Below are 12,455 nucleotides of genomic sequence, written 5' to 3' on the forward strand. Positions count from 1 at the left end.
GCTCAGTACTGACAGCCTGCTTAAAGTTTCACCCCCAGAGGACGAAGAGGCCAAGAACCTTGCAGAAAAGTTGGCCAGGTTCATAGCGGACGGGGGTCCAGAAGTGGAAACCATTGCTCTCCAGAACAACCGCGAGAACCAGGCGTTCAGGTGAGAGGGGAACTAAACAAGGAGATGACCCCCCCCACACACTGATCACAGCACCACTACCCCCTGCCCCCAGTGGGCTTGACACGTCAAGAGTCCCACAGTCAGAAGGTGGCAGGGTCAGGCCCAGGAGCTCTGACCCCCAAGCCCAGCTCTGCCACCTGCATGGGCAACGATGAGCAACTACTTGTCCGAGCCTAAATCATCTCTGAGGCAGGCATGCGGGGACCCTTGGGGTGTTCTGTTTTCAGTGTGCCTCATGGAGAAAGTCTCTGGAGCTCCCCAGGCTCCCTTTGTACCAAAGATGGCAGCCTAGGCTAGGAGCAGGCCAGGGTCTTGGGCAGAAACTCCCAGAAGTGTTGTTCACTTTGTGCATTTGTAGGGTCAGACCTTTCCAGTGAGGGAATGGCAGCGAAGTTGGAATGGGGTACCTTAGGCTCTGTGAAGTGGAAACCGTCAGCCTGTACACAGGTTCCATGGAGGGCCTGGGACAAGCAGCCTGGCTTCCCAGCTGTCTCCAGACATGCAGCCACATCCCAGCCCTCAGGCTGGGTGTGTGTTTACCTGTTCATTCGTGCTGTGGGTTCAGCACCTCTTTGCTGGGGGAGGTTCCTTGGGGGCAGGGCATTGGAGTGGGGGCTGGGCAGTCACTGCTGCTTGGTAGGGACCAGCGGGGGCTTAGGAGGTGGATGCTCAAGTCGGTGTGGGGGTGATGCCCCGTGAGGATGTTTTTGGCCATGAATAACACAAATTCTGACTGGAGAAGCGAGGAGGTATGATGGCATATGTAACAAAAAGTCCGGGAGCAGCAGTCTGGGCTAGTTGAGTCAGTGGCTCTAGATGCCACTGTGGACTCAGGACAAAGGAAGCAGGAGGGAAGAAGCAGAAATCCAAGTGCTGCGCCAGTGTGGCTGGCATGCAGGGCAAGCATCAGTGCGCGTGGGCTCTGGGCCTCGGAGCCAGGCAGGGCCAGGTCCCAGAGGGCAGGTGTTCACTGACAGCCTCTGGAGAGTCTGCATAGAGAGTGACAGGGTAAACTCTGCTTCCAGGGGCACTGGCCGTAGTTATAAGGGCAGGGATGGGGTCAGACACACCAGGTCAAAGCAGACCAGCAGAAGAGAAACATTGAGGTTGGGGGAACCGTGCGGGTAGAACCTTGGGGAGTAGGGGAGGAAGGGCCAAGGGTCAGTGACTCAGTGGATAAGGGCAGGGGAACCGCTGCTGGGGAATTCAGGGATCTGTGTACATGATACCTGGGCAGCCAGGAGCCCTTGTGGGGGCAGTGGGATGTTTGGGTCCGGAGTTCAAGAGAGGGGTCTGCCTGGCCTAGAGATCCACCTGAGATCTCTTCACACATCGTGATGCTGGCGAGCACTCTGCACCACCCAAACCAGCATTGACTTAATATTTTAAGTCATTGCATTTTTTTAAAAATTCTATTTACCTAAGTAAGGTATTTACCTAACTAAGGACACTTAATTTACTGTCACTTGTCATAAGTAGGACTGACTATGAAAAAATCTATGGCAGGTAAGGCGGGCAGGGTTATGGATTTCTGTCAAGGCTGCAAGCCCAGCCTGCTCTCCTTGGTCGGAGAGGTCCAGGCCCCAGCAGCACCCTCCCAGGGGTCAGAACTCAAGAGACACTCTCAACACAGGCAGCTCTGGGTCCTCTGTGGGAATTCACTGGTGGTCGCCCAGCTCATTGGGTGTTACTCTGATGAGGCCAGAGGGAAGAAGGGGTGCCAGGGCAAGGGCAGAGCCTGGGGTCCCTGATGGGGAAGGGGCCAAAGGTGAGCAGCGTGATCTGTTTAATCTCTGCATGGAGGCAGGTGTGAGGCAGCTTCCTTCACCTCTGAATGTAACAGGAGCAGCTCCTGTGTTTGCCTCTCTTGGCCCTTCCATGCCCTCCTGATTTCTCACACAGACCAGGCACACCCCGGTGGCTCTGTGTTTTGGGAAACAATCTGTAACAATGACTGATTCTATAAAGAAACTGGAAACACCCATTCCTTCAACCAGCCATCCCACTTCTGCGATTCCATCCCCAGAAATAATGTTAAATACAGCATCATCTGTAGTCTTGAAATATGAGGCACAAATTGAATGTCGAGCCTCAGTGGGGCTAAATTCTTTTTTTTTTTTCTTTTTTTTTAAGATTTTATTTATTTATTTGACAGACAGATTACAAGTAGGCAGAGAGGCAGGCGGGGGGGGGGTGGGAAGCAGCCCCCCCCCTCCCCCAGCAGAGAGCTGGATATGGGGCTCAATCCCAGGACCCTGGGACCAGGACCTGAGCCGAAGATAGAGGCTTTAACCCTCTGAGCCACCCAGGCACCCCTCTGTGGGCTAAATTCTTAATGACTGCACCCCTCAGTGGGCTCATGGCCATCAGAAGGCATGTTAGATGAAGGTTGGAGCAGTGAGCACAGCATCGCCCATGAGACACGTGCCACTCAACCTGTCACCTGGGCGAGCCATGTTGTTCTTTTCAAGCCCCATTGCTGGCCTCTTACAGGGGAGGAAACTGAGGCAGAGACTGGTGGGAGGAGGTGCCTTCACCACCACACTCCATGCCATTTTAACAGGAAACCCTTATGCTGTCAAGTTGAAAAATCTTTTAAATCTGAATACAGAAACCAGATCTGTATCCCACCATAGCCTTAAATCCATATCCGACCCTTTCTGGTTGCCAGGTTCTTTTTTCACATCCAGCCAACTGTTCCCTTCCCTCCTTGAAAATTTTTTCACTTTTGTCTCTTAACTTTTTTTTAAGATGTCATTTCTTTCTTTTTTTTTTTTTTAGAGCAGTTTTAAGTTCACAGCAAAATTGAAGGGAAGGTACAGAGAGAGATTTCTCATGTGTCCCTGCCTGTACATGTGCACATCCTGCCCTGTTATCAGTATTCCGCACCAGAACAGTAATCGATGCGCCTACACTGATACATCATGATCCCCCAAAGTCCGCAGTTTACGTTAGAGTTCACTCTTGGTCTTGTACCTTCTGCAAATTTGAACCAATGCACATATCCATTATCATGGCGTCATATAAAGTATTCTTACTGCCCCAAAGTCACCTGTGTTCCACATAATTCATCCCTTCTTCCTTCTCAACTCCTGGCAACTGATCTTTTTACCGATTCCATGTTTGCCTTTCCCAAAATGTTGTGTAATTGGCGTCATATAGTATGTAGTCTTTTCAGATTGGCTTCTTTTGCTTAGTAATACTCATTTAAGACTGATTGTTCCACGTCTTTTTTTTTTTTTTTAAGATTTATTTATTTATTTATTTATTTGACAGAGAGAGAGATCACAAGTAGGCAGAGAGTCAGGCAGAGATAGAAGGGGAAGCAGGCTCCCTGCTGAGCAGAGAGCCCGATGCGAGACTCGATCCCAGGACACTGGGATCATGACCTGAGCCGAAGGCAGCGGCTTAATCCACTGAGCCACCCAGGCGCCCCGTTCCACGTCTTTATATGGCTTGACAGTTCATTTCTTTTAAGCACTGAGTAATATTCCACTGTCTGGATGTCCCATAGTCTGTTTTTCCATCTAGCTACAGCAGAGCATCTTGGTTGCTTCCAGATTTTGGCGATTGTGAAGGAAACTGCTATAAACATCTGTGTTCAGGTTTTTGTGTGGACATAAGTTTTCAACTCTTGGGTAAAATACCAAGAAACGTGATTGCTGGATCGTGTGGTATGTTTAGTTTTGCAAGAAACTGCCAAACTGTCTTCCAAAGTGGCTGTATCATTTGCATTTCCCTCTGTAGTGAGTGAGGGTTCGTGTTGCTCCACATGCTTGCCAACGTTTGATGTTCTCAGTGTTCTGGATTTTGGCCATTCTAATACATGTGTAGTGGTATCTCAGTGTTGTTTTAATTTGCATTTGCTTGATGACATATGATGTGGAAGATCTTTTCGTATGCTTATTTGCCATCTGTGTATCTTCTTTGGTGAAGTGTATGTTAAAATCATCAGTCCATGTTTTAATTGGGTTATTTGTTATTGTTGAGTTTTAAGAGTTCTTTGTATATTTTGGATCATAATCCTTTATCAGATGTGACTTTTGAAAATATTATTTCCCAGTCAATGGTGTGTCTTCTCTTGATGATATCTTTTGAAGAGCAGAAGTTTTCAATCTTAGGGGTGCCTGGGTGGCTCAGTCAGTTGAGTGTCTGCCTTCAGTTCAGTCATGATCCTGGGGTCCTGGGATCAAGCCCCATGTTGGGCTTTCTGCTCAGTGGGGAGGCTCCTTCTTCTCCTTCTGTCTGCCACTCCAACTGCTTGTGTTCTTTCTCTCTGTAAAATAAATAAAATCTTTAAAAACATTTTTAAAAATTTTTTTAAAAGATTTTATTTATTTGACAGAGATCACGGTAGGCAGAGAGGCGGGCAGAGAGAGAGGAGGAAGCAGGCTCCCTGCTGAGCAGAGAGCCTGATGCAGGGCTTGATCCCAGAACCCTGGGATCATGACCTGAGCTGAAGGCAGAGGCTTTAACCCACTGAGCTACCCAGGCGCCCCCCCCAATTTTTTTTTTTATTAAGTCCAGCTTATCAGTTTCATGATTGTACCTTGAGTGTATCAGAAAAGTCATCACCATCCATGAGGTCATCTAAGTTTTCTCCTCTGTTACCTTCTAGAAGCCCTATAGCCTTGCATTTTACATTTAGGTCTATGATCCATTTTAGTTAATTTTTATGAAGGGTGTGAGGTCTGTGTCTAGATTCTTTTTTTATTTTCTTGCATGTAGTTGTCCAGATCCATTCTTTTTTGGAAAAGAATGTCTTTGCTCCATTGGACTGCCTTTGCCTCTTTGTCAAAGATCAGTTGGCCATGTTTATATGGGTTTATTTCTGGGCTCTTTGTCTGTTCTGTTGATCTGTTTGTCTATTCTCTCACGAATACCTCACTGCCCTGATACTATACAGACAGTAAGCCTTGAAATCTGGTCATGTCAGTCTTCCAACTTTGTTCTTGTTCAATATTGTGTTGGCTGTTTCAGGTCTTTTATGCCTATATACCCTTTAGAATCAGTGTCCACAAAATAACTTGTTGGGATTTTGACTCAAATGGCATTGAATCTATAAATCAAGTGGGAAAGAAGCAACATCTTGATAATACTGAGTTTTCCTATTTACTGTTAAAGAATATCTCTCAAGTTTTTTAGTTTTGAACGCATTTCCTCAGAGTTGTGTAGTTTTTTTTATATAGAATCTGTTCATATTTTGTAGACTTACACCTAAGAACTACATTTTGTTGTGTAAATGGTATTGTGTTTTTAATTTCAAATCCACTTGTTCATTGCTGGGGTATAGGAAAACAGGGGACTTTTGTATACTAACCTTGTATCCTGCAGCCTTGTTACAATCACCTGTTAGTTCCAGGAGTTTTTTCATTAGCTTTTTTCTATATAGATGCTCATGTTATTTGTGAACAGACAGTTTTGTTTCTCCTTTCTTTTTTTTGTTTTTTTAATATTTTATTTATTTATTTGACAGAGAGAGAGATCACAGGTAAGCAGAGAGGCTGGCAGAGAGAGAGAGAGAGAAGGAAGCAGGCTCCCTGCTGAGCAGAGAGCCCGATGTGGGACTCGATCCCAGGACCCTGAGATCATGACCCGAGCCGAAGGCAGTGGCTTAACCCACTGAGCCACCCAGGCGCCCTTGTTTCTCCTTTCTTAATGTACTTGTTCTTACCTTCTTTTATTACATTAGCTAAGACTTCTAGGACAGTGTTGAAACTCATTGGTGGGATAGGATATTCTGGCCTTGTTTCCATTCTTAGTGGGAAACCTTCTGGTTTTCTCCCTATTAAGTATGATATTAGCTGTAGGATTTTTGGTAGATACTCGTTACCAAGTTGGGAAAGTTCTCTCTCTCATGTTTCTAGTTTGCTGTTTTTATCATGAACGGGTATTGGATTTCGTCAAAGAGTTTTTCTGCGGCTATTGATAGGATTATGTGATTGAACTTTTTCAGCCTGTTGATAATGATGGGTTGCTTTTTTTTTTTTTTTTTTAACGTTAAACCAGCTTTGCATGCCTGCAATAAATCCACTGTGTGTAATTCTTTAAAAATTAAAAAAAAATTTAGTTGAAGTATGGTTGACACATAATAACGTAGTTTCAGGTATACAACATAGTGATTAGACAGCTAATATCACGAAATGCTCACGATGAGAAGTGTAGTTACCACGTGTCACCATACAAAGTTATTACAATATTATTGACTGTATTTCCTATGCTGTATTTTTCATCCCCCTGACTTATTTATGACTGGAAGTTTGTACCTTTTAATCTTCACATATGTTGTCTGCTCCCCCCGTCCTCCTATAATTCTTGTTATACATTTGTGGATTTGGTTTGCTAATACTTGGTTGAGAATTTTTACATCTATGTTCATGAGAGATCCTGGTCTGTAGTTTTCTTGTGATATCTTTGGTTTTGGTATTAGGGTAATTGATGAGTTAGGAAGTATTCTCTCTTCTATCCTCTGAAAGGGATTATAGAGAATTGATGTAATTTCTTCCTTAAATATTTGGTAGAATTCACCAGTGAACGCCTAGGCCTAGTGCTTTCAGTTTTTGAAAGGTTATTACTTACTCATTTTCCTTCTTTCCTTCTTTTTTTTTTTTTAAGATTTTATTTTTAAGTAATCTCTACACCCAACATGGGGCTCGAACCCACCATCCCAAGATCATGAGTCACATGCTCTGCTGACTGAGCCAACCAGGCATCACACTCTGTTTCTTTAATAGAAGTACATCTGTTCACATTGTCTACCTCTAGGGCGAAGAAGTACAAAGGAAGACAGAGGGGATGTCACCATCTCCCTGCCCTTCTGTCCCACCTTAGGTACTGATGTTAGCTGGGCTGGGGTCCTTCTGCCCCTTCCTGGCTCTCATGTAGACACATAGAAACAGTCTATGATGCTTCTTTCTGCTGTCTTTCTTGTATGAAAAGAATTTATAGCATCCTTGAGCCTGCACGTAGCTTTCACAGCACAGCATTATGCTGTGACCACAGACTCCAAGTCCATGAGTGCAGGTCTGGCCCCTCCATGTGGAATCCTGTGTAACCCGTGCTGTGACTGAGCTGTGACTCTTCGCTCTGGTGTGGACCACAGAGGTGGAACTGTCAGCTCAAGATGTGCATAAACTGAGATGAGACATGCTGGGCAGGTGCAGAGGGAGCCATAGTTTCTGCCAGCTCTGAACCCAGCCCCACATGCTTCACACTTGGGACTGGAATTGATAGGGAGAGACCAAGGGGACCTCAACTTCCAGTGAGGTGTGGGGCTTTTGCCCTTCAGTTGGAGTCCAGTCCCTGTCCATTCTGATGTTCAGTGTTTCTGTCTTGGCTCATTTGCTATTGACGCCTCTCAGGGTACATCGGAGAGAAGCACAGATGTGTCGGGCCGTCAGGTTTGGGACAAACCCTGCCCTTTTGAGCACCAGGTATCTCTCCCAACTCAGGATTTCTTGGTTTGAAGGTACCAGAGTGCTCATCTAGAACAGCAGGGGAAGAAACCCCACAGAGCCTGGGAAAGGTCTGACAGAGCCCACCCCTTGTCCTTCGAAGCAGGGGGTCAATTACGTTGTGATGGGTGCCTGATAGTGCCGGTACCAGGACTTGGGAGTGACAGGTGGCTCGCAGGAATGACATGGTAACAAGCTGCTAGCCTGCCGTGCTATTCCTCTAGCTTGAACCACCCAAGACAGCAGCCACTGAAGCTTGGCAGTGCAGGAGGTCATGGTGGAGACCTTGACCCTCCTATGACCCTGGCTTACCTGGGCACGTGTGCACAAGGCCCAAGCTGCTCCTGCCCAGAGTCAGGCAGGGGGCTTGGGCCCAGCTGACAGTGTGCCCCCCCCCTCCAACTCTCCTTTGCAGCTTTCTATATGAACCCAACAGCCAAGGGTACAAATACTACCGCCAGAAGCTGGAAGAGTTCCGGAAAGCTAAGGCTGGCCCCGCAGGCACTGTCGTGGCACCCGACCTCAGCCTGAAACGCAAATCCCCTCCTGAGAACCCCTCGGTGTCCTTGTCCCCAGCTGCTGCCTGCCCTGCCTCATCTGCCCCCTCGCCTGCAGTCACCCCAGCTCCAGCCGCCCCCGGGAAGCCAGCCACCACAGCCACTGTGAAAAAGAAGCGAAAGAGCCGGTGGGGGCCCGAAGAGGACAAGGTGGAACTCCCACCCGCCGAGCTGGTACAGAGGGATGTAGACGCCTCTCCCTCACCTCTGTCAGGTGGGCTGACCCCCTTCCCCCACCTCTGTCAGGACAGCCTGGCTCCTTCACTGAGGGAACGTTTCCACACTTCATCTGTGCCGTGGCATGTGTCAGAGTTTCATTCTTTCTTAATGGCTAAATAATACTCCCCATTTTCACGGATGGAACTATACTTTGTTTATCCGTTCACCGGTTGATGGACATGTGGGTTGTCCAGCTGGGTTCAGCAGCTTCGAATAGTGCTGTTGTGAATGTTGGTCTCCAAGTACTGTGTGCGTCCCTGATTTTGATTCTCTTGCCCCTACCTAGGAGTGCAATCACTGGGTCATACCATCATTCGGTTTCACTTTTTACGGAACCGCCAAACCATTTTCTGCAGCAGCTGCACCATTTGCTAGTTCCACCAGCGGCGCCCAGAGGTTCCCATTTCTCCACGTTCTTCCCTTTTGATAATGCCATCCTAGCAGGTGTGAAGTGGTGTCCCTCTGTAGTTTGGAATTGCATTTCCCTAATGTCTCATGGTGTTGAGCATATTTTCATGTGCTAATTGGTCATTTGTGTAGCGTATTTGGAGAAATGCCCATTTAAGTCCTTTGCCCACTTTTAAATTGTGTTGTCTTTGTTGTTGAGTTGTAAGAGTTCTTTATATATTCTGGACGTTGACCCCCTATTCAGATACATGGTTTGCAAATACAGCCTCTCATTCTGTGGATTGTCTTTTTAGTCTCTTGATGGTTAGTGTCCTTTGATGCACAAACGTTTTTGAAATTTTGACTAAGTTCAATTTATTTTTTCTTTCATTGTCTGAGCTTTTGGTTTCATTTGTGAAACCGTAGCTAAGTTCAAGGTCGTGAGGATTTGCCCCTATGTTCTGAGTTTTTTTAGTTTTGGGTCTTTGATCTATCTTGAAGCAATTTTTATATGTGATGTAAGCTAAGGATTCAACTTTATTCTCTTGCATGTGGAGATCCGGTTTTCCCAGCACCATTTGTTGAAGAGACTTTTCTTTCCCTATTGGATGGTCTTGATGCCTTTGTCAAATCTCAGTTGTCCTTAGATGTAAGGGTTTATTTCTGGGCTCTCTTTTCTGTCCTGCTGGTTTGTAAGTCTGTCCTTAGGTCAGGATCAGCTGTTTTGATTACCATAGCTTTGTAGTAAGTCGGTCTTCCAACTTTGTCCTTCTTCCTCAAGCTTTAGCTGTTGAGGATCTTGAATTTTCAGATGGGCTTCTCCATTTCTGCAAAAACACTGTTGGGATTTTGATAGGGATTGCCTTGAGTCTGTAGATTGTTTTGGATAGTATGGACACGATAATGTTAACAATATTTACGTCTTCCTTACAACAACAGCAACAACAACCAGTCTTCCAGACTGTGAACACAGATGTCTTTGTGTTTATCTAGATCTTCTTTAATTTCTTTCAACATGGTATGTGGTTTTCATTGTACATGTCTCATACTTCCCTGGTTAAATTTGTTTCGAAGTGATTTTTTTTTTTTTTGGATGCTATTGTAAACAGAATTGCTTTTTAAATTTTCATTTAGGATTGTTTGTTGCTAATGTATAGAAATACAACTGATTTTTGCATGTTCATGTTGGATCCTCCAACTTCACTGAATTCACTTATTAGCTCTGACAATCTTTTGATGGATTCTTTAGGTTTTTCCGTATGTATAATTATGATGATGTCATGTGCAACAAGAGATACTTCTTGCTTTCCAAGTGGGATGCCTCTTATTTCTTTTTCTTGCTTGATTGCTCTGGTTAGCACTTCTAGTACTAAGTTGAATGGAGGTGGGGAAAATGGGCATCCTTGTCTTATTTTGATCTTAAGGGGTATGTTTTCAGTTTTTCATTATTGAATATGATGTTAGCTATGTGTTTATCATGTTGATGTGTTCTTTCCGTTCCTAGTTCATTGAATGTTTTTACCATGAAGTGGTATTGGATTTTGTCACATGCTTTGTATCAGTTGAAATGATTGCATGGGTTTTTTTCTTCAGTCTGTTAATGTGGTATATTACATTGGTTAATTTTCTCATATTGAGCCATGTGACATTGTGATTTACTAGAAATACATATTTGGCCATTGAGATGACCAAAATAATATTTCTCATATGTATTTGGTCTTTGTTCACAGTTCCTGGCTCACAGTTCCTCCCAAAACCTTTGGAATTTCCTGAGTGATAAGAGCAGTGGGAGCATCTTTTGTTGTATTATTTGGTCTCCGTCCTCAGTTCATGAAAATGCTTCAGAGCCATAAAGGTGAAATGGGGGTCTTGTTGTTTATAATAAGCCCCTTTCCACCGCAACTGGGTTTACATTACTGAGGTGACTTTTGGAAAGCACCTAAGGATGGGGGCTGGTTGCCCGGGGAACTGACCATGAACGGAGGGCTAGAACTTTACATCCCACCCTCTAGTTTCCAGGGAGGGGAGAGGGGCTGGAGGTTGAATCAGTCAACGGCAGCTAGCGATTTCATCAACCATGCCTGTGCACCGAAGCCTCCACAAAACTCGAAGACACAGGGTTCAGAGAGCTTCCAGGTTGCACACGTGGAGGTTTAGAGAGAATGGCACACTCAGAGCATAGAAGCTCTGGCCGCTTTCCCCATACTTTGCCCAGGGCATCTTTTCCATCTGGCCTTACTAAGTTATTTCCATGCATGATATGTAATGTAAGTAAGGCAGTAATCCGGTAAGTAAAGTGTTTTTCTGAGTTCTGTGAGTCAGTATAGCAAACTAATTGAACCCAGGAGGGGATCGCTGGAAAGTCTGATCTGCAGCTAGCCAGTAGCATATGTGATGACCTGGGCCTGTAGCTGGTGGCTAAAGGTGGCCGGGGTGGAGGGAGCAGTCTTAAAAGACTGACCCCTTAACCCATGGAATCCAGTGCTACCTCCTGGTGAATAGTGCTAGAACCGAGTTGACCTATTGGACACCCAGCAGGCATCTGAGAATTGCTTGTTGTGTGGGTGACCCTCCCACATACACATTGGCACCAGAATTCTGTTTAAACCACCCTTGCATTTCTGGGATAAACCCCACTTGCTCATAGTGAATAATCCTTTTAACATGCTGCTGTATCCAGTGTGCTGGTATTTTGTTGCGGATGTCTGCATCTATATGCATAAGGAATGTTGTTCTGTAGTTTTCTTGTGGTGTCCTTGTCTGCTTTTGGTATCAGAGTAATACTAGTGTTATGGAATGAGGAAATATTCCCTCCACTTTTTTGGAAGAGTTTAAGAATTATTAACATTAATTGTTCTTTTAAATGGTTCCTATAGGGTGCCTGGGTGGCTCAGTTGGTTGGGTGACTGCCTTTAGGTCAGGTCAGGATCCCAGAGTCCCAGGATCGAGTCCTGCCTCGGGCTCCCTGCTCGGTTTGGTGTCTGCTTCTCCCTCCTACCCTCCACTTCTCATGCTTGCTCACTCTCTCTCTCTCAAATAAATAAAATCTTTTAAAAAAAAAAAAAAAGGTTGGTAGAAATAAATAAATAAATAAATATGTAAATGGTTCGTAGAATTCGGGGCACCTGGGTGGCTCAGTCGGTTAAGTGTCTGCCTTCGGCTCAGGTCAGGATCTCAGGGTCCTGGAATAGAGACCTGTGTAGGGCTCTCTGCTCGGCAGGGAGTCTGCTTCTTCCTCTCATTCTCCCTCTGTGTTTTCTCTCTCTCTCTCAAATGAAGAATAAAATATTAGTAATAAATGGTTGGAATTCACCAGTAATGCCATCTGGTTCTGGGCTTTTGTTCATTGGAAGGCTTTTGATTGCTGATTCAGTCTCCTTACTTGATAAAAGTCTGTTTAGATTTTCTCTTTCTTTCTTTCTTTTTTTTTTTTTTAAGATTTTATTTATTTATTTGACACAGAGAGAGAGATCACAAGTAGGCAGAGAGGCAGGCAGAGAGAGGGGCAAGCAGGCTTCCCGCTGAGCAGAAAGCCCGACACCGGGCTCGAACCCAAGACCCTGAGATCACGACCAGAGCTGAAGGCAGAGCCTTAACCTACTGAGCCATCCAGGTGCCCCAGGTTTTCTCTTCTTGAGTTAGTTTTGGTGGTTTATACGTTTCTAGG

At 45.3% G+C, this 12,455-nt stretch overlaps 1 protein-coding gene across 1 annotated transcript in view; it reads left to right on the forward strand.

The window, feature by feature from the left end:
• SUGP1 (SURP and G-patch domain containing 1) overlaps positions 1-12,455 on the forward strand; it is a 31,767-nt gene that overhangs the window by 13,305 nt on the left and 6,007 nt on the right. Inside the window, exons 7-8 of the mRNA XM_044253787.1 lie at positions 27-150; positions 8,041-8,396. Coding sequence (XP_044109722.1) covers positions 27-150; positions 8,041-8,396 — 480 coding nt within the window. The remainder of the gene's footprint in view (positions 1-26; positions 151-8,040; positions 8,397-12,455) is intronic.

Source organism: Neovison vison, chromosome 6 (assembly GCF_020171115.1).
Source record: "Neovison vison isolate M4711 chromosome 6, ASM_NN_V1, whole genome shotgun sequence".
Lineage (NCBI taxonomy): Eukaryota > Metazoa > Chordata > Mammalia > Carnivora > Mustelidae > Neogale > Neogale vison.